This window comes from Phoxinus phoxinus, assembly GCF_949152265.1.
Source record: "Phoxinus phoxinus genome assembly, chromosome: 1".
NCBI classification, from domain to species: Eukaryota; Metazoa; Chordata; class Actinopteri; order Cypriniformes; family Leuciscidae; genus Phoxinus; species Phoxinus phoxinus.
In genome coordinates this window covers 49,745,224-49,766,168 of record NC_136876.1, presented here as the reverse complement: position 1 = coordinate 49,766,168, position 20,945 = coordinate 49,745,224, and the positions used below count along the sequence as shown (strand labels likewise).

At 38.3% G+C, this 20,945-nt stretch overlaps 1 protein-coding gene and 1 long non-coding RNA gene across 4 annotated transcripts in view; one reads left to right on the top strand and one right to left on the bottom strand.

Annotated features, from left to right (window-relative positions):
• Positions 1–20,945, bottom strand: part of cyth1a (cytohesin 1a) — an 89,448-nt gene that overhangs the window by 20,715 nt on the left and 47,788 nt on the right. For all 3 annotated transcript variants that reach the window (XM_079605847.1, XM_079605848.1, XM_079605849.1), the window contains exons 2-9: positions 10,159–10,241; positions 7,088–7,152; positions 6,620–6,686; positions 6,418–6,536; positions 3,796–3,876; positions 3,448–3,560; positions 2,506–2,654; positions 59–170 (exon numbers count right to left, since the gene is read on the bottom strand). In XM_079605847.1, the coding sequence (XP_079461973.1) occupies positions 59–170; positions 2,506–2,654; positions 3,448–3,560; positions 3,796–3,876; positions 6,418–6,536; positions 6,620–6,686; positions 7,088–7,152; positions 10,159–10,241 (789 nt within the window). The remainder of the gene's footprint in view (positions 1–58; positions 171–2,505; positions 2,655–3,447; positions 3,561–3,795; positions 3,877–6,417; positions 6,537–6,619; positions 6,687–7,087; positions 7,153–10,158; positions 10,242–20,945) is intronic.
• Positions 12,075–15,169, top strand: LOC306994900. The gene is made up of 6 exons (XR_013796763.1): positions 12,075–12,240; positions 13,064–13,134; positions 13,305–13,535; positions 13,686–13,781; positions 13,942–14,033; positions 14,142–15,169. It is a non-coding gene; the product is annotated as an uncharacterized lncRNA (long non-coding RNA).

The following is a 20,945-nucleotide window of genomic DNA, read 5'->3' as shown; positions in this document are numbered from 1 at the left end:
GTGTCGAGCCGCGCGATCATGGCGTAAGTGAAAGCCGTTTGCGTGTAGTCCCGCTCACCCAGTTTGAGCAGCCAGCCCTCTCGGTCCGGGTTGAAGAAAGTGTGCGTCAAGTCATTGCCGTCGTCCTCGGGGATTTTGAACGGCTCGTTCTTGATGCTGTCATACAGGTTCTGTAGGAGTCAAAGCAAAAGACTATGAAGCTCAAAACATCAATGAACACACACACACACACACACATCTTTATAAGGAGAGACAGATAACACTAAATAGTGTAAGCTATTCATAGTTGGACAATATTATCTAGTCAATGAAGTAGGTCCAGCCATGGGCTACTTATCGTTTCCCACTTTCTGCACACACATATACATATACATATACATATATATATATATATATATATATAGGCGGTACCAATATACCGGTGAAACCCGAAAAATTATAATATCGTGCAAAAGTTCATGTATTTCAGTAATTCAACTTAAAAGGTGAAACTAATATATATTATATAGACTCATTACATGCAAAGTGAGATATTTCAAGCCTTTATTTGTTATAATTTTGATGATTGTGGCGTACAGCTTATGAAAACATTTTCACAATATTCTCATTTTGTATTTGGGGTTTTCATAATCTGTAAGCCATAATCATCAAAATTATAACAAATAAAGGCTTGAAAAGATGAACGAATATATATATATATATATATATATATATATATATATATATATATATACACATATACACACAGTATATACACAGTCAAACTAATATGTTAAACTGTTCAGTGATTATATTTTTACAATTGTAAATGTCATGTGAGAAACATTCCTCAATCACACAATGACAGGACTACTCCTGTAAACAAAGTGACCAAAGCTCTATTCTGAACATGTTTTCTTTCATTTCCTGCTATTCTGTTCTGCTCATTCTTCCCATTTATTACTCTGCATTTTAGTAATTTAATCATGTCATTTATTTTCATTCACGTCCTCCATTATAACCAGATCAAAGAAAGATGAGAGAAAGACAAATTAGAAAATGTAGACCAATAATCCCTTTGAATATCAGACTGTTACGGTGAACATCTGAGAATAATGATCTCTTAAAGGTGCAGGGTCCGTGTAGCGCTTCACAATTCAGTTTTCAGATCATACAATGCAAACACAAAAATGACAAATTGAAACCAGACGTTTCTTGTTTTTTGGTTGCATTATCAATGGACATTTGCTTTTTTCCCCAATTTTACTTTTGCTAAATTGTGAGTTCAGAGACAAACATTTGAATAAATTAAATGTAAAGGCCCTTTCACACTGGACGCGATTTTGACGCACAAATAATTCGCGCGATGGTTTTATTTTTTGATCAGCTGTTGTGTAATGAGTGCTTCCACACCGAACGCGAATGTGCTGCGGCGAAAAAACTACTTTTATTTTTTCCGCTTCGATGTCGATTTTTTTTTTACTTTTGCAGCGACAGAAAAGGCTTCAGCCAATCACACACAGTGGATTGTTTATTTGATTGCATGTAAACGTAGCCCTCACCTCAGCCGACTGCCAGACGCTGCTCCGGACCGATTGGTTCCCTGAAGTTAGTGGTTTGTCTCGTCAGATGCGGTGCCACTGTCTGAACGAGCTCCTCAAATTGTCCCTATTTCGCACGCGAACTATTCGCTTTTTCGTTTCGCTTTTTCGTGTACGCGTCCGGTGTGAAAGGGCCTTAACCGATTTTCTATTTTTCCATTTTCCGCCTTATGCCATTAACACGGGGGTGTGGCCGTTGACTAACTTTACTATCATTTCATGGATGTAACTGCTTTATTTACACTGCATGTGCTTTGAGGAGTACGTTTAAAAGACCTTTTTCACCTGAAGAGCCATCATTTTATTATTAATAGTCTAACTGTGCTAAATTATAAGGCAGTCTCGGACTGGCCATCGGGAGTAGCCGGGAAAAGTGAAATCCCGATGGCCTGGGCACTGATTTGGCACATTGCCCTTGTTTGTATTTCCCAACTTATTCGTTCGTTCTTTATTTTATTAATAAACCTCATACCCTTGTTTATTTTGCACAGTACAGCACAACCACGAGATCACACCACAGCGCAAATTACAAGAAGAAAAATGGAAAAATAGAAAAGTTCATTTATTCAAATGTTTGTTTCTGAAGTCACGATTTAGAAAAAGTATGTTTTCGAAAAAAAAATGTTTTTTTGTTTGTTGTTGTTGCATTGTATGGTCTGAAAACTGAATTGTGAAGCGTTACACGGACCCTGCAGTGAGTGATTTCTAAGAAGCGCTGTTGAAAGTGAATAAAAAAATTAATCTGGTTTTGTATAAACGAGATTGGTGACTCAGACAGTGGCCAGTTTTTCAGTTTTCAGTAATGCCCTTCCTAAGCAAGATTTAGGGACGAATAAGGGACGAAGACAACAGCGCTACCACGATAACACAAACACGAGAATATGAACACATCTACAGACGCAAGCAGAAGTGAGAGCAGACCAACCCTGAGCAGGTCCTCGGGCAGGTCTCCTCCCTCATTGATGCCTCTGTTCATGGAGATGAAGCGCTCTACGGCGGGCTTGTCCTTCACGTTTGGGTTGTGAAGGCTGGTGTTCAACATGATGATGGCGAAGGACAAAATGTAGCATGTGTCTGCAAAAAAACAAAACAAAAAACAAGCCATTCGTTACCACCATCCACACTGACATCGCTTCTGATTCAGCATTTCCAAACACTTTCAAGGAATGGAGATGCTAATACATCTACAGCAAAAAGGCCAAAGAGAGAAGTTAACGGGTGTTGCACGTGTGCGGGATTTTTACATACTGCTAGCATTACACAATAAAAGTTGATGCCATTTGCCAGGAAACTTTCATTTAACTATATTTACATGTGTTGTAAATATCGGGTACTGGTAAATTACATTTATTTTAAGATAAATGCATTGTTTGAGAGTGTCTAATTCGATATATCCAGCTCTCAATTCGTGAGTATTACTAGGGAAAGCAGGATTGGTGAAACACCGCTCATGTTTCTTGTAAATGTTGGTTTAAAGGTGCAGTATGTAAGAATGAGAACTAGTGGTCGAAACAGGTACTGCATTTAAATTAAAATGATCGGAGAGGGTGGTTTCTCCCGCCTCCTGCTCCTCAGACGGGACGGCGCTCACACGGGTCGCCAGTTTGAGACACGCATCAGGAACGAGCGCAATGGACAATGAAAATTGGCATCACACAGACCAAAACAATAACAAACATTCCAGCCTGGAAAAGCACATTTAAAAACAAACAAAGTGTTTTTCAGAGAAACGAGTATGAACTTAGTATGTTTCCTCAATATATGCAAACATATTATGGTATTTTTATGCTTTGGTGGAGTGAAAAAGTTACCTTCAAGCAGCTTTAAACACCTTTCGAACACAGACTACAATGTGAAGTAGACACACCTGTGGACTGAAAGACGCCCGGGTTGCATTGGCAGTAGCGCTGGGCAAACGCCTCCATCATTCGGTCGATCTTCTGTGCCTCGCCAGGAAGCCTGAAACTCCAGAGAAACTGCCTGTGTGGAGGCGGACACCAGGGATAATATTAGGTCTGACCAAACATAAGAAGGATATTTCAAAATCACACTGGAAATGAAAGGTCAAGTCGAGAACTCTGGATTGGAGGATGTGGTACCCAATGCGGTTTGTGTTGGTTGAATACTGAACACTGTTGCAAATGTATTAAACCTTTCGTAGATTTCAAACATGCACAGTATACATATTATTTACAGTCACAACTACAGCTTTTACCTGAGAGCCTGAACCAGGTTCAAATCCGTGAACTCGTGCAGCTCCACAAAAGCATGAAGGACCAGGAGATTCAGTTCATCCCTGTTGAACAAAGAGAGCAAGTGGTAAGTGTCATGCAAAGGCCAGTTCACACCAAGAATGATAACTATAAACATAACTACAGCGATAATTATACTGGCCTTCACACCAACGGACGATAACGTTCTGTTCATTATAATTATAGTTTTGTCGACAGTCGCTTTAAATGTTCAAGCTCTTTAAAGCAGGACGGATTCTGATTGGCTGTCAAGGTTTTGTTGTTCATCAGCTGGGGGGGGGGGGGGAATCGATCTAAAAAGTGATTCCAATGATATAGTTTATCTGTCCCGTAATTGTTAGATGTGGTGTAGATGATCTTTAGAACTTTATCTTTAGCATTATCGCTAATGCTATGAATGGGCCTTTATTGGAGTAACAGAAGTTTAAAGGGACAGTTCGCTCAAAAAATCCTTCAAATACTCAAGTCGTTCCAAACCCATAAGACTTCATCATTTATTGACCATACACTGATGTGCTCTTCAGGTGAAACTCGAAACTTTATAATATCGTGCAAAAGTTCATTTATTTCAGTAATTCAACTTAAAATGTGAAACTAATATATTACATAGACTCATTACATGCAAAGTGAGATATTTCAAGCCTTTATTTGTAATAATTTTGATGATTATGGCTTACAGCTTATGAAAAGCCCCAAATTCAAAATTAGAATATTGTGAAAAGGTTTTCATAAGCTGTAAGCCATAATCATCAAAATTATTACAAATAAAGGCTTGAAATATCTCACTTTGCATGTAATGAGTCTATATAATATATTAGTTTCACCTTTTAAGTTGAATTACTGAAATAAATGAACTTTTCACTATATTCAAATTTTCGAGTTTCACCTGTATGTGTATATATATATATGTGTGTGTGTGTGTGCGCGCGTGTGTGTGTGTGTGTGTGTGTGTGTGTGGACAAATGTTTATGTGAATAAAAGTCTAAATTTAATCTGTTCGTCATAAATATAGATCATGTCTCTTCAACAGTTTCGCATTATACCACTCGATTCATATGGATTACGTTTTCAACGTCTTCATGGACATTTTGAAACATGAAAGCTTTGGTTGAATTAACAGAAAGCTCTCATATTTCATAAAAAAATATCTTCATTTGGGTTTTGAAGATGAACAAAAGTCTGACGACATGAGGGTGAGAAATGCATGACCATTTACATTTTTTGGGTGAATATCCCTTTAAGGAATAGTTATTAGGAATAGTTCACCGCCAAATAAATAATACACATGTCATCGTATGGCTTCCTCTCTTCCGTGGAGCACATAAGGAGACATTTTGAATAATTACTGCTCTTTAGCACGCAACAATGATAATCAAATCTGTCACTTATGTGACCTCTTGGCCAAGACTTTACTCGAGACAAAGTGGATGTGAGATCATTCAGCACTGCATCATTTGTCGAAACCGTGACACTTAACCTCTGCAAGCGGAGCATGTGATATCCCTCATGGGGAATGAGGGCGATCTCTACACCCTTTCCCGGTGATCTGGTGACAGTCCGCTCACGGGACACAGCCCTGCAGACCCCCTCCCTACCAGAGCAGCTGAAGAGCTCAGAGAGACCATCTGATCCGCTGTCATGGAAAGCTCTCGGTTTCCTGAGCGCTTCAGCCGCCACACCCAGACCGAAGGAAGAACAGAAAACAAGGAGGCGGAGGCGGCGAAAACCAGGATATTTCTTGTGCAGACGTAACCACGTCACTAGGTGTTGCCCGGTGAACTAGAACAACACGCCTGAGTTTCAGTCCCGTTTGAGTCAGCGTTCCTTAAATATGAAGAGCCTAATGAGCTTAGAGTCCGGATAAAAGGGTCATCAAAGACAGATGCAGACGGGATTTACAGAACAATCCACATTATCCCGTCTCTCAGCAAATTACACTGGCAAGATGACACTGGTTTCCGGGAACTAACCAGAAGGGCCAGTTGACAAGATATTAGGTGGATTTAAAGTGGATCTAATGTGGTTTCTATTAACATAAGTGGAATATGCATTTTGGTGAATTCAATATAATGGGTCATTTATGATATTTTATTGATTGGGATTTTAATTTGATAGTATTTAGATAGCAATGCAAATACACAACACCAAATCAAATGGACTGACATATAAACTTTTGAGACACTTCTGGGTAAAAGTACCGTTACACTAACCAATGCTCGGCAAAACTTATGAAAATCCAGTCATTTCACAATAGAGATCTTTGCGATTCGGAGTTTCCCGTAAAGGCATTTCTCCACACATATTTCACATCCTGTTTGTGTTTTTAATGCAAACTCGTCGCGTTGACCAACAGAAAGATGCTTGGTTTGAAAGTGACTTGTGTAAGTAGTGCTTTCTGCATCTCTACTCTATTGAAAGTGGATGATAGATCTTTTTTGCCTGTGATATTCACTGAATTTGCACTAATGTGAACAAGCCGTAAAGAACCAAAAGCATGAATTTGACAAATTATGAAATATTGCACTTAAGTCTTTAAAACGGCCCTTTATCTGGCCCAGCGGCTGTGCACTAATAACCACACACACCTCTCTCCTAGGTAGTCTCCTATTGCAGTCTTGTTGAGACCTTCACCCTTGTAGAGGAACCGTGCGATGTCTTCACTGGTGTTCTTCAGAAGGTCATTGTCAATGAGGAACTGGATCCCCTGCAAACACACGTGCTCAAGGTGTTTAGTGTCCAAGACAAATGATACACATATAGTGTGCTTTAATAAGACTGCTTAATCACCTTTTTGGGGTCCATGTTGAATTTCTTACGGCCCATTGCCACTTGTTTGTTCCTTTGCATGTTTTTCCTGCGGGGACAATGATCAGTAGATTATAAAAATAACGCCTGATGTTTATTTTTTTATACCCTTTTACAAAAGATGTCATGAGGTTTATTTCATATGCTTCGTAATCTCAGGCTGACGAACCCAAAATTGAAACAAGTACTGCCTTGAACATAGAGGTCTTGTGGAAACCACATGGGATTGGGAATTGCAATTTGGTTCTCATTTCAGTTCTCTGGAAATCCCCTACTGTGACTTGAATAGTTTAACAGATTCCAATAAAATAGGATGAGTTGACATTCAAGAAGATGGTGTAGCTAGATGCTAAGATGCTAGGCAGATTTGACCTCACGCATGACTCACAAAGTGACACATCAGTGGACATTAAGTGTGTATGAGTCGTCTGTGACGGGACGTCCACTCACCTCTCCTCGGTGGAACCCAGGTTCTCGATCTCACTGGTCACCTCGGCTATCTCATCCTTCAGGCGCTGTGGTGAGAGGACATGAGAGGGTTCAAATCAAACAAGACTCCAGAGATAATAACGCCACACCATAGTGGTCAATACAGATGAGAAATAAAACAACAACAACAACAACAACACACACGTGTCTAGAGTTGTGTTGTGAGTGAAGCAGTACCAAAAACAAGAAACACTTGGAATTTTTCAGCAGCAAGTAATTATACACGCGTCTCGTCACATCCGTAAATAGAGAAAAGTTGATCTGGCTACTTTTGTGGCAATAAGTGGGAATGGTTGACATGGAGCGGCTTAATCTCGAACATCCGGGAATCCCCCATTTAAAAAAAAAAGAGCGTCTGCTGGTAAAAAGAGATCGCGACAGAGCTCGTAATAAAGTCCTTAAACACTCGTTTTTTGGGGTCGACAGCTTATAAAAACGTATTTCTGGGTTTTTTAGCTTGTTTGCTGTACACCTCGTCACACAGCAGCTTTTAGGCATTTTTCTGTCTTTAGTTAGAAGCAAGAAATGACAATGAGGCAGCCTCTCGCAATGCAGAGTCAATGGAGACGGTTGGATTGGTTTCCCCCCCGGTGTGGGCGTGGCCTAAATACACTCGGTCTCTATTAATGGGTTTAGCTATAGTAAAATCTTCAGATTCTTTCCATCTAAACTGGTTATATCTTTTAAACCTAGTAGTGAATGTTTTATGGTCTACTACAAGAGAGAGTATGGTGGCATGTGTCCTGTCCCACCTCACGAGGCCTGGCATTAACGGCTCAAACCTAATTCCAGCGGATGAATCGTTTGCTCTAGACTGCTATGTTTGATATACATGACATTAAAGGAGGACAACTGGAGAATAGCCCCCAAAGTAAAGACTACAGACATCGAAATTGGATTATTTTACCATGTCTTTGGAGAGATTAATGGTTTTAGGACGCAGGCCTGTCTCTTCTGCCAAGAGTTTAGTGACGGTCTGGAGCCGGGCTGGTCCAGAGGTCACACAATGAAGAGTTCTCCCTCCTCGTGTTCGTTTTCAGCTGTATGGTGGTGAAATTCGCTCTCAAGTGTTTGTCAAGCTCAAGTTATTCTTCCTGTTTGTAATTCACTAGCAAAGAAAAGCCTGTTTTTGTTTTCCCAAAACCAGAGAAAGCCCACATTCCTCAGACGTTTGTCCTCCCAAAGGAAAACGGCCTCAAGAACAGAACCACTTTTGTCAGAAGACCTCAAGATGTAGAAATTCGGTTTGGAAAGGGCAGGGAAGTTTGTTAACAATTTAACCGGAGTGTGCTAAGGAAATTATACATCCCCATGGAAAACGAAAGGAATTTTAAGTAAGTATATAGTATACTGGAGGTCAGCGGCCCTGACAGATCAAATCCAGTTAACTGTGTTATAGTAGAAGAGCTGAAAGTGATCCGTGTTTGGCTCATGTAAGAGAGTCCCTTTCTAAACAATTCCACCCTGTTCCTGTCAGCTTGAGTCATTTCCTTTTTGGACTAACGGTGTTCATACTTGGTGAATTACAAGTCAAATTATTTTAAAACCACAAATACTTTTAGATTCCTGAAGTTATTACAATTATTATTTCAGAATAAAACATTTTCACATCTTATATAGCAGCTGTGGGATAAGATTAAATAATATATATAATGATTTATTTTATTTGTATTATAAAAATAAAAAAAGTTATTTTTTTATATTTCTCTATTTTTTTATCTACAATGTGCTTCACACAAAGTGATTAAATACACAGATTAAAATATAGACTTTTTAAATCAATAAAAAAAAAAATTGTTAAAGAGGAAATGCAGGTCTCCAGACTAACATCTGAGGGCAGCAGTCGCACCGGTGCCACTAAGCTCAACAGATGGTGGCGCCAGCACATTACTTTTTTATTTTTTAAAATCATAAACTCAATTTAATAAAAAAAAATACTTTTTTTGTTGCATTAATAAGTGCAGTTACTAATAATACTTGATTGCTTATTGTAAATTCGACAGCAAAGCACTTAAAATTAACTATCATAATTAACAACAGTAAATATTCCACTCTTATTAAATGTACCATTGTTCTTGGCCGACCATTGGCCGACAGCTTCAGTGATTATAAAATGAATGTAAAATGAGATAAAATTACGTCACAAATTGAAGAAAAGTTCGCGTTTTTCTTGAGACTTTGTTAATTCCTACTTTTTTCCTTATAATAGGGAGTGGAAATGGTCCTCCTCTGCCACCATCTACTGGTTATAGTGGTAATTTCATGTTTTTTTTGTTTTTCTTTTATAAAAGTGTTTCATTGCCATGAAGTTTTAGTTTCCTACATCTTTAAACTTTTAGTTGTATAAATCATCACATGACAAATAATATTAAAATTGGATCATATCTTGAGCTTTGAAGTGCTGGAAAAAGTGAAAGTACTTGAAAGCCCTTAAATGTCACCCTTAAAAAGTAGTACGAACCCTGAGATGATGTAAAAAACACATTCTGCCACAATACCATGGTTACAGTTAGCATCGCTACATCGCTGCATGATGAATGTTGATGATTTGTGGATTGAAAAGCCTTTTACAACTTGTTCGTTCAAGCACAATGCATCTCCTGGTTTCCACATCAGTGCTGATCTATTATCTATTCTTCTGTGAATTCAAACGATGTGTAGTTGCGGTGTCACATGATCGAGAGCGGCCGCGAGTAAACCTGTTCTGAGCTCGTGCTGCTATCTCTAATATTGATCCGAGCTGATAAACATCTCAAACGAGAAGTGCGGTTTCGTTTCTCATATGCAATATAAAGGCAGCTATTATCGTTTGGCCAAGTGTCAAGTGGCACCAATATGACCTCAAACTAAATTTAGTCGCACCGGTGGGAAAAAAGGTAGCAAAATGCTACCATTTGGTCGCAGTCTTGAGCCCTGAACTGTAGATTATTAAATGAATAAGCCAGTAAAATCCATGCGTGATATTGTAATACTATTCAGAAGTAAGTCACGCTTTATATTAGGAGTTAGTTAGTTGAATAATTCTCCATTACCTGAATGTCGTCCAGCAGCTCCTGCTTTCGGCGGCGGATGTTTTCCAGTTCTTTTTGCTCCTCAGGCGTGAGGTCGTCAGGCACTGAGAACGAGATAAAAAAAATATGTTTTTTTTTCAACCTTGAACTGAAGAAATATTAAACATTGATCTAATACTATTTTAGTGATGATATAAGAGGTGAAATGAAGACAGAATCAATCGTGTCGAATCGATAGGACACAATATTACCCAAGCAGCATCTTTACAAGCATTCATGCATCAACAACCAACCAATCACTGAAAAGAAACAATAACCAGGCCTGATTTCTACTATGATAACGTAATTGGATCATGAGTAAAACTACTCCAAATGTGAAAGAGACACCAAGCACAGTTGGCACAAGGAAACAAAGAGATCCGTAAATACTTGCAGATGTCCTCAAACTGATCCAACAGATAAAGCACAAATCGATCAAAACCCTTTTGAGTCAAACTAGCCTGAACGACGCCTTCGGCAGCACAGACATGGGCTTGAGTGCTCTCTAGCCAGACGCCTCAATCACAGGCACAAACTTTTATTCACCATGTGACTGTGAGATCTCACTCACAGCATCCTTCTGTAGCCATGGCAACCCATCAGTGTTTCAAACCCCATCTGCGAGGGTGCCGAGAACAAACACTCATCACCTCACAGCGGATAATCCCCATAAAATATACACTTGAAATGAAATGCTTCATAAAGTGAAATTTAATTGTCCTACTGTAACATTCAAAACTCAGTTTCAACAAGTCCCCAGTCCACCAAAATCATTTAATAAAACTAAGCGATATTGTTTAAGTCAAAACTGCATCATTAGGCGACTTTATCACCACCTATTAAGTACATTCAGCAGCTCCTGGATAAATTACAGTGTGTGTGACCAAGCCCAGGGGTTTTCAAAGTGGGAGCCACAGCAAGTTGGAAGAAAACAAAAAAACAAAAAAGTAAAAAACAAAACTATTATATTATTATGAGAATTGTTATGAAATAGCATTATAATCAATTGTCGCATAGCCTATCTGAACATTATACTTTTAATGCTAATCTTTTAGAGATTAGGAGACCGGCCAATCAGTCTGACATATATGACAATTTATGCCGGTCAAATGCACTCGGGCACCGCATGATTAACATCGCGCAACATCAGCATCACACGTGCACAGGGAACGCACATGTAGGAAACCTCGTGAATTACGGCCGTATCACACCGCAAGCGCGAACAACGTGTGAGTGTACCTCAATTACCTCAATTAAAGTGAAAGCACTTTGATGGACAAAATAAATATGATTTCACACAAAAAGTGCCTAAAATGCACATTATTTGCATGTCTAGTGTGTTTTAACAAGAACTGGAGTAGGCTATTTCAGAAAAGAAAATGAAGACTCAATTTTTTTTAAATTTACCCATTTTAACTTGTTTTTATTATTCAGTTTGGGTAAAAGTATATGGTGTTTTATAAGAAAAAAAAATTGAAAAATTAAAAATAGAAAATAAATATTTGTGTGTGCTGTAAAGTAGTTTGAAAAATTTAATCGGAATCGGCTAAAATCGGTATCGGCAGCTCAAACTCAATGAAAAATCGGAATCAGCCGAGAAAATTGGAATCGGTGCATCTCTATAATCTTTCTGCACTGTAAAATCCAATAGCTTTCCTGACTCACTTATACTTAGTAAACTTTACTCAGTAATATAAAATACATACTTCTTACTAGGTTTTGTTGAGTTAAAGGCAATTGCAGCGTGAAAATAACAAGTTACTCAATCATTTGAGTGACGCTTACTTGAAATAAGCAAGTAGCAACAAAGAATGCAATGACGTTACTAAACCATTGAGAGGCAGCAGTGAAATAAAGAATGCCTAATGTGCAGAAAAAACAAAGAAGAAGAAGCAGCACTTGTGAGAGCATGCGTAATAGATTCTGTGCGCATTTTCGGTTGTGAGCATGTGCTCAGTAGAAGCTACCAACGTTCAATTTCCTCGCAACAACAGTGGTGCCTGTCGGACTGTGCTGACGCATTTGCTGGAAATGTACCGATTTCATTGCTTGTGGAATATTAAGGTAAGTTTTCAATCAAGTTATGTTTTATTTGTGTGTGAATTTGTGTTTTTGTCTGCTGCCTCAACATTAGCTAACATTTGTTAAACATTAGCAAAATAACAGCCAGAGCACATGTTTGGTGCAATCTTGGTTTCACCTAAAAAATCTTATTTTAACTGAAAGTGAAAATTTAAATGTAGCTACAGCAAATTTTGTGTTTTCCCCGAGTTGACACAGTGGATGTATATTGGTCGAATGTTGGGTATTAACAACACAGAAATTTGAGCAGCAGTGCATTTCTAGATTGATACAATGCCAACTTAAATTTTTATTTTCATGAAGATATAAAAAAATAAAAAAATACATTTCTAATAACTTTACAAAACTTTCAAGCAATTATTTTTCATTATGACAATAATTAATTCTACATTTACAATCAACTGCCAGGTGTTAGCTTTCAAATGAGATCATACTTGTGCTTTTAGTACAAAGGGTTAATGAACTGTAATAAAGTTAGTAAAAAACCAACACTTTCTTTCAAATAAGTACTATTATTTTTTTAAGTAAATGTGGTTGCTGTTCTGTAATTATACTTAAGTGAGGATTGTTTATATTCTTAATTTTTTTTAATTATTTAAACTCAATCTGAATCTTCAAATATTAATATAAGAGGATATATATATATATATATATATATATATATATATATACTTTTTATATTTATATTGGAAAACAAGCATTATTCTGTAATGCTTGTAAATTATTCACATGTGTCTTTAATCTACAAATCTCATCACTGTAAGTGGAGCTTTCTTTTAACTAAGACATTCTTTGTCCTTTACAGAAGTGCTTGTGGCGACTGGCTTGAGGACTCTTCACAGCTGCTTTGTCAGTGTTGGTCTCAATACACTGGAGGTGAGATAACAGTAGACAACATTTTGGAGGATATATATATATATATATATATATATATATATATATATATATATATATATATATATATATATATATAAACACATGCACATTAGATGACCGAAGACTTACAACTTGCACCTAAAATTTCCACTTAAAATAATTTTTTGCAGATGCAGTGGACCTGTAAGCAGTGTATTTTTTCTACAGACAAAAGAGGAATGAAGATAGACTAGAGGCTGAAAGAAAGCTCCTGGTTGAAGAAATGAAAAAACGGAACCTCACTGAAACTGTCATTGGATCTAAGATGGACCAGACCTTCCCACTGCGGAGACAGGAGATTGTGGAGGCTGAACTTCCAGTGAAAACCCTGGAGCGCTGGCCAGCCCTATTTACAGAGACAAGTACGTATTGATATTGCTATGCTTTTTTGTTTGTTTTCTCCTATGACAAAGTGTGTATTTAGGTTTTAGGACTGGTAACCAAAGGTTTTCCAAAATTTCCACTCTGGCTCAAGCCAGTCTACTCACTTACATTTTTTCTGTGTCTTGTAGGTGTTTGCTGAGTTCAACCGGATAGCTACGACAAACTTGGAGAATGACTTTGTTGGAGAGAAACTGGCTGAAATTGTGCAGCAAATTAATTCAAGGGTCAGTAAACTACAGACGTGTTAGTCTGTGCTGTTCTCTGAACTGTTAAGCATACATGGTTTCACCTTTTTCATATACACTTTTAAAAATGTGTTTGTATTGTAACTTTTGAATGTTTGTATTGTAACTCTTGAACTTTATTTGTTCTATCCACTTCTAGAAACCAGATGTGACAGCAGTGCGTACCCTTGTTCTCCAAGCATCTCTGTTCTTCTTGGTGATGACCCCTGTAACTTCTACAACACCTCCTTTGTAAGTTCTCACATCTTAAAGGAGCTCATACTGTATGTCACTGTGTGTTCAGAACAGAGATGGGCTGCATTACTTGTTGTAATGTTGTTTTTCGTTGGTTGTATACAGGATTCTGACAGTAATGAGGCCTGGGCCCAGGTATCTGTTGGGTTGCTGACTGTCATCAGTGAAGATGCGCCTCTCTCTCCAAATCATCTCCATCTCGACCCAGTGTCTACTGCCATCATTCTTGAAGGAGGTATTGTAATGGACATTCTCCAGAACCTACCTCAAGCACTTTGCCTCTTGTTTGGGCTATGCGCTACACTTGGACTACCCTAAAGCTATGAAAAACACATTCAACGAGTGATGCTTGGCCTGGGACAGAACAAACTTGACACAGTGGATGTTTTTCCACAAATGACAATGTTATGTACTGTATATTACTGGGAGATTATTGAAAAACAATTTTGGTACCGTTGTATATGTGCAGATAGGCAAACATTCCGCTGTCCGTTCCGTTGTTCACACCCCTGGGTGTTGCTTTCACTCTGTACTTTGAAGAATGTTTTTATTTTTATATTTTATGGCAGTGTGATAAGCGTGTGTGCGCATTCTAGTTCTGTAAGAAGACATAATCTGGGGTTGGCGCTAATACCTTGACATTGATAATTTTAGTCTGAATTTTGTCTTCAAGTGGTACTGATCACTTATAGTAATGACTAACATTTTAATCTCTTCGAAACCAATTAGTATCTCTATCAGCTGTCTAAAGTACAGATTTGACTGTTTTCCCAGTAAACATCTCTGTACTGGATACACTCATAAAAACAAGTATATTTCTCAAAAATTCATATTAATACATATAATCCGGTTAAAAAAAGTTAACTTATCAGCCAAGTCAAGAACTCAAAATTGTGAAATCCTGTGCCAAAATTTGATTGATTGAAATAACAAGGTTTATCTGGACAAATAAGATGATAAAATACAATCAGAATAAAATTAAAAATGTCAAGGTAATGTATACTTTATCAGATTCAAAAGGTTTTAAGACTTTGATTTTAACATTGGAAATTAAATACCAATGGTTAATGTTCAAAGAATAAACCTGTTTTTCAACTATAATGTGGTTGTGTGTTAAATATTTCTATTTTATGATACTTTATACTTATTCTCTGGTACATTTGTGACAAGTGTATAGTGAGTTTGCAGAACAGAGTTAACATATAGGTGAGCATTTGGTGTTTGAGATTGAGAATATCTTCAGAATAATGTCAATTGATTACTGTAAAATTAATGTTTGAAGTACTTCATTTACAGAAGTAACAGTTACTTCGGTTTGCATGGTTTTAACAAGTAAATCAGAATCGCTTTAAGTAAAGTTCACATGGTTTTACTTAGTTGTTTGAAATGGTAATTCTGAGTAGACTATACTAAGTCAGGAGTACATCGCACACATTTATTTTAGTAACTTAAACTCAAGAGTAAGTTTACCATACTAAACAAGGATTTGTTAATACAACACGCAATACCGATTCCACTGTACTTAGTTTTTTAAGTGCAATCGGTTTGCATGCTTTTTTTGAGTAAGCGGAACTAATCGGATTTTACAGTGTGGTTGGCTGGTATCAAACACCATCACATAATTTGATGTTAACAGATGTTTTATTTATTTATTTCTACATTTGCCATAGTGTTGTCGATGGGTTCAATAACACATCCTGCAAAAGGGGGGGCCTTGTCATGGAAAAGTTTGGGAACCCCTGACCTAGCCTATGCCAATATGTGGAGGTCATTTACATATATTTCTCTAAACAGTGATTCTCAACCCTGGTCCTGTTTGAGACCACATTATATAACAAGTGGATTTCAGGGAAAAACTTAATGCTACAAATGTGTAGAACATAGTAATTGAAACTAGATTACTACATTAATTAAACTAGATTTTACCGAAACAGAGACAAAACATCCAGATTTATGGGAACCAAAAATTTCCATGAGAAAAAGTTGTAAAAAAAAAACCCACATTGGAATTATGCCTATTTTCTCAACATCAGAAGGAAAGTTTATGACCCTAAAGCAATTATGTAGAAAATCATAACACTGCACAAAATGAATTTAGACCTAATTTGAAAAGAAACTCTTTATTTACCAATGTAAAAACCCTTGTGTTCTGAGAGTCTGAGGGAAAGATAGATATGGTGAACCACTTCACATGTATGCTGGATGATGGAAAACCCCTCCCAGTCATACAAGTGGCAAACACACAGTTCTGCTTCCTCCAGCAATGAACAATGAAACGAGGTGAAGAGAGAGCTCAGTGTTCGCTTTTCTCGAGAAACCCACATGAAGAAAATGAATTCCCTGCAATGCCAGAGTAGGATGGGCTCCCCACACAGGTTCTTTCCCGGCGCTGCCTAAACATCTTATGGAGGTTTTTCCTTGCCACAGTTGCTCACCGGAGCGGTTATGCCGCATTCAGACTACACAATATTTATGTCCGTCACGGTAGGGCTGAACGATATTCGATTTTAACATCGACATCGCCGGAACATGCGATGTGAAGGGTAGTAGCACAGTAGCACCAGCAGGAGATATTACATGCCCTTCATGAGGCACGCGCGCGGTCTCTTGCTCTCTCTGCCGTGCACGCGCTGCGCGGTTAGGAGCACAGTCTCTGTCTCGCGGGCGCGCTCGCTCTAGATTCCGGAGATTTTAAATAATTCGCGGGCATCAGCCGCTATCAATATGCGGGAGACTCCCGGAACTTCCGGGAGACTTGGGATGTCTTTATTTCTATACTGAAATAATATCGGCATTAGAATTATTGATTTTTCATTAGGCAATTTTTTTGGTGCCCCCTCAGCGCATGATGCGCGTGGAGCGGCGGCGCTGACAGGCGGTATGGTGTAAAGCTGCTGTTTAAATGTGTTCGGCTTTTCTGTTTACAGAAACATGTTCTCTAATCTGTTTAGAAGATTTAATACAAAACATATTAAAGTTTTATATAATTTTGTTTATTTCATATGATTATGATGACCAACACCAACACTGTTTTACTTTGGCACTTTGGCTTAAAAGTTGACTTAAAAGATTGTGAACCAAAATGCTTAAGTTGTTTTATAAAAAATATATTTATTTTAATTTATATTGTTGTAAACCAATCAGGGGGTTGGTGTAAAGCTGCTGTTTTATTTAAAAATGTGTTCTGCTTTTGTGTTTACAGAAATGTTCTAATTTTGGAATAAAATATTAAGTGACCTTTTTTGTCACTTGTAATGAAGCTTGCTTATTAGTGAAATTATTAATATCATGAAATGATAATTATTGTAAGTTATGGCTCTCAATATCGCAATATATATCGTTGGGGAAAAAAATATTGCAATGTATTTTTTTTCCAATATCGTGCAGACCTATGTCACGGTGTCAGATTATGACTCCTAAATTCTTGTTGGGTCGTGGACAAGAAACCTGTCAGACTAAACGTTGCACCCCCGACCAATCATCGCTGCTTGCCGATTTTAATGACTTGAATTAATGGATTGTGGATTGTGGACAAATGGATTGTGTGGTCTGATCCTAGCATAAGACATTATTGCCTTTAAACGGATTATGAAAAGCACTATGCAAATACAAATCACTTAACATGAATTAAGACAGAAGTAGCACAACCTATCAACAGCTAGGCCTATCTGCTGCAGCTCGAAACTGATAAATGGGTCAATCTCAAACGTTTAAGGCTGCAGGATCAGATCAGGTCTGAAATTGAGTAATTTCAGAGCAACAGCCAGTCAGTGGGCTGCTAATCAGAATCACCCACACATGCTAATGCTACAACATCCCACACACAAGAACCCACACAGCTAGAGACAAGTCCCAAACAAAACCCTTCTTTCTGTCCCCGTCCACCTTATTTTGCAACCTGGAAGTAAGTCAACCTTTCTGTGAATGTGCAAGACTTCTGATTGATTATCCGCTTAAGGTGAATAACTAGAAGAATAATAAAGTGCAGTAAACAGTAAAACTATTTGTGCAACAAACCAGTATGTCTATGATTGTGATCGATTAAAAGAATCAGTTATGCACCAGTTTGTATATCAAGCAGCATAGAGGACAGTTTTATAAAATATCTAGAAGCAGAAGACACTGGAAGCATTAGTCATGTGTTCTTGACTAAGTATTTTCGAGTGTTGAAGGTTAACCGACAAAGGGCCATGATACTACTATCTTGCCTACATTTTTTTCACGTGGCATTGGGAAATTTTTCTTTATAATGAAGTAGTCTGTATTTAGTAGATTGTTTTTAACACATAAAAGAGTCATTATGACTTCTTCCACACACAGAAATTCTACATTGATAAAAAAAAAAACTGTGCTGGTTTCAGATCGGGACGATACACATCATTTTTTGGTATTGGGATGAAAACATGAAAGGTTCATATTCCAAGAAAACCAACATGTCTCTGACTGATAACAGGAACTGCAGATTCAAAGAGCCGAAACCAGCATCTCTCGACTTGCGTCTTGCACACCCATGTTCTGGATTTGTAAAACACAGCTCAGCTGGTTTGATCAGGGTATTATCCAGAACAAGCTTATTCATTGACCTCGTTTATCATGTGCTTTTTTTTGCTGACATATTTAGTGTGCATGCTCCCATCTCTCCACTGACAGCAGCAGGAGTTTGTCCTGACCTGTTTCTGTGGTCCTTATTTAAGCCGTAAAGAGTGAAGAGTGTTTTGCTCTGATCAGTCACAAAAGCTGCTCTATAATCGCTCTGATTGAATGGAAGGGTGAAGGCCTTCCTAATGGCACAGGCACCGCAACCCAGCAAAGAAAAACCGCAATTACAGAGAGCCTCTTGACATAAACCCTTGAAGACCGAGCCCAAACTCCATGTTGTCAGGATTGGCACAATCTTATTTTCCGTCCAGAACCTTTGGAGAACTCTCAGTCAGGACATTAATACTTGAGGATCTCCTCCTTCGGATTTAACCCAGTTTAACATGTGCCTACGGGAGCCAGGGAGCAAAAAAATATGCCCACACCATCCCTTCTATCAAGAGCTCAAGAGCTTTAATATATATATAACGACTGAGCTGCAAAGAAATTGCAGAGACATGCATCAGCTCCAACAGAACCTGAGCTATGATTTCATTCCTGATTATTGTAGGAATATATGACCATCAGTAACGGTAACAAAATTACATTGCTAAGGCAACAGACAACTGCAGACAGTGCTGCTGGATATTGAAAGTAGATCCTGACAGACATATCTCAGGGACTGGAGCAAGGAAAGTGTCCTACAGTGTCCCACATGAAGAAATCCCACTGGATCCAACCTGGGTGTGTCATGGTGACTAAGGCCCCATCCACACTACTGCGTTTTCGTTTAGAAACGGAGACCTTTTGCTATGTTTGCACGTCCCGTCCAGACTACAACGGCAAAAACGAAGACCTAAAACGGAGAAGTTTAAAAACGCTCCGACCTCGTTTTGCATTTTGAATCTCCGGAGGGCGTTTTAGTGAAGACGGTCAAAATGGAGGACTTTAGAAACGATGATGCAGAGGCTCACACCCGGCTCTATGATTGGGTGTCTTCAGTCATGGCGTATCTTTCCCTGATTCGTCAGACACCCATCACATGACCCGTCCCCGGGAAGAAAACATACAAAACAGCCTGGACTACGTAACGTTCGTGACTGCAACATGGATAACGAATTACAAGCGTTACTGATGTTGATGTCTTTGCTAGCAGCTGTTGTGCAAGGAAATTCTGCATTTTACAATGCTATCACTGCCTACATGCGCCTGTTTACACCGGCACACGGCATGCACCATCGGAAGATTTTTTTTTTTTTTAATTACTCCTTAAACCATGACCTCTGGCAAGTTTTGTGGACAGAAATGGACATTTTAAGACATACAAATATTACATACCATCAACAGATTCAAGGCCTGATTGTTTGTTTTAAACCCAAATAAGTTTATTTTTTTCTGTTGAAAACAAAAGTTATTTGGAAGAATCTGGGTAACCAAACAGTTGATATACCCCAGTGACTTCCATAGTATATATATTTTCTACTATGGAAGTCAATGGGGACCAGCAACTATTTGGTAAGCCACATTCTTCAGAATATCTTCTTGTGTTCAGCACAAGAAATAAATTAATACAGGTTTGGAACAACATTAGAGTGAGTAAATAATGACAGAATTTTTATTTTTGGGTGAACTATCCCTTTAAGGACAAGCGGCAGCATGTTTACTATTATATGGGTACTGTCTCTTTAAGACCTGCACGCGACGCGTCTAATAATATACACGCATTTAACAAGCAGATTTTCTCTACATTTCCTGTTTTCTTTCACTTCAGACATAACCAACTTTGTTTATTTAAACCTTGTGTGTATTTGCCAGTATTAGCGCAATAAGACTCAAAAGATAACTTAGGCCAGTAACCAGGCGCTGTTTGACAGACTTTTAGTGCGTCGGGTGTTTGAGCTCAGAAAAGCGTGTGAATGACATGTTTAACCGGAAAGGCTTTAAATCACAAGCAAATAATGAACTTTTGTGAACTGCAGTGTCCAGTTCCTCTGCGTTAACATTTGATGTGAATATACGTCGCAACGGTCACGTACAGTATGTTGAGACGGAGGCGTCTACTTTTACTGTTTTGCTTTTACAGTGTGTAAGTGAATGTCGTAATAGTACTGATCATGTGAAGATTTTGCAGTGGCGCTGAAAATCTTCAGAAACACTGCAGTAGCGACCCTCGAACCCTTGTTCGAGCCCCGGCTGAACATGGAGTTTGCATGTTCTCCCCGTGTCGTCATGAGTTTCCTTCAGGAGTTTAGACTTTCCCCACAATCTAAAGACTTTACCCCTATGATGGACTGTAGTCATCCATGGTGGTCCCTATGACCCATGGATGCA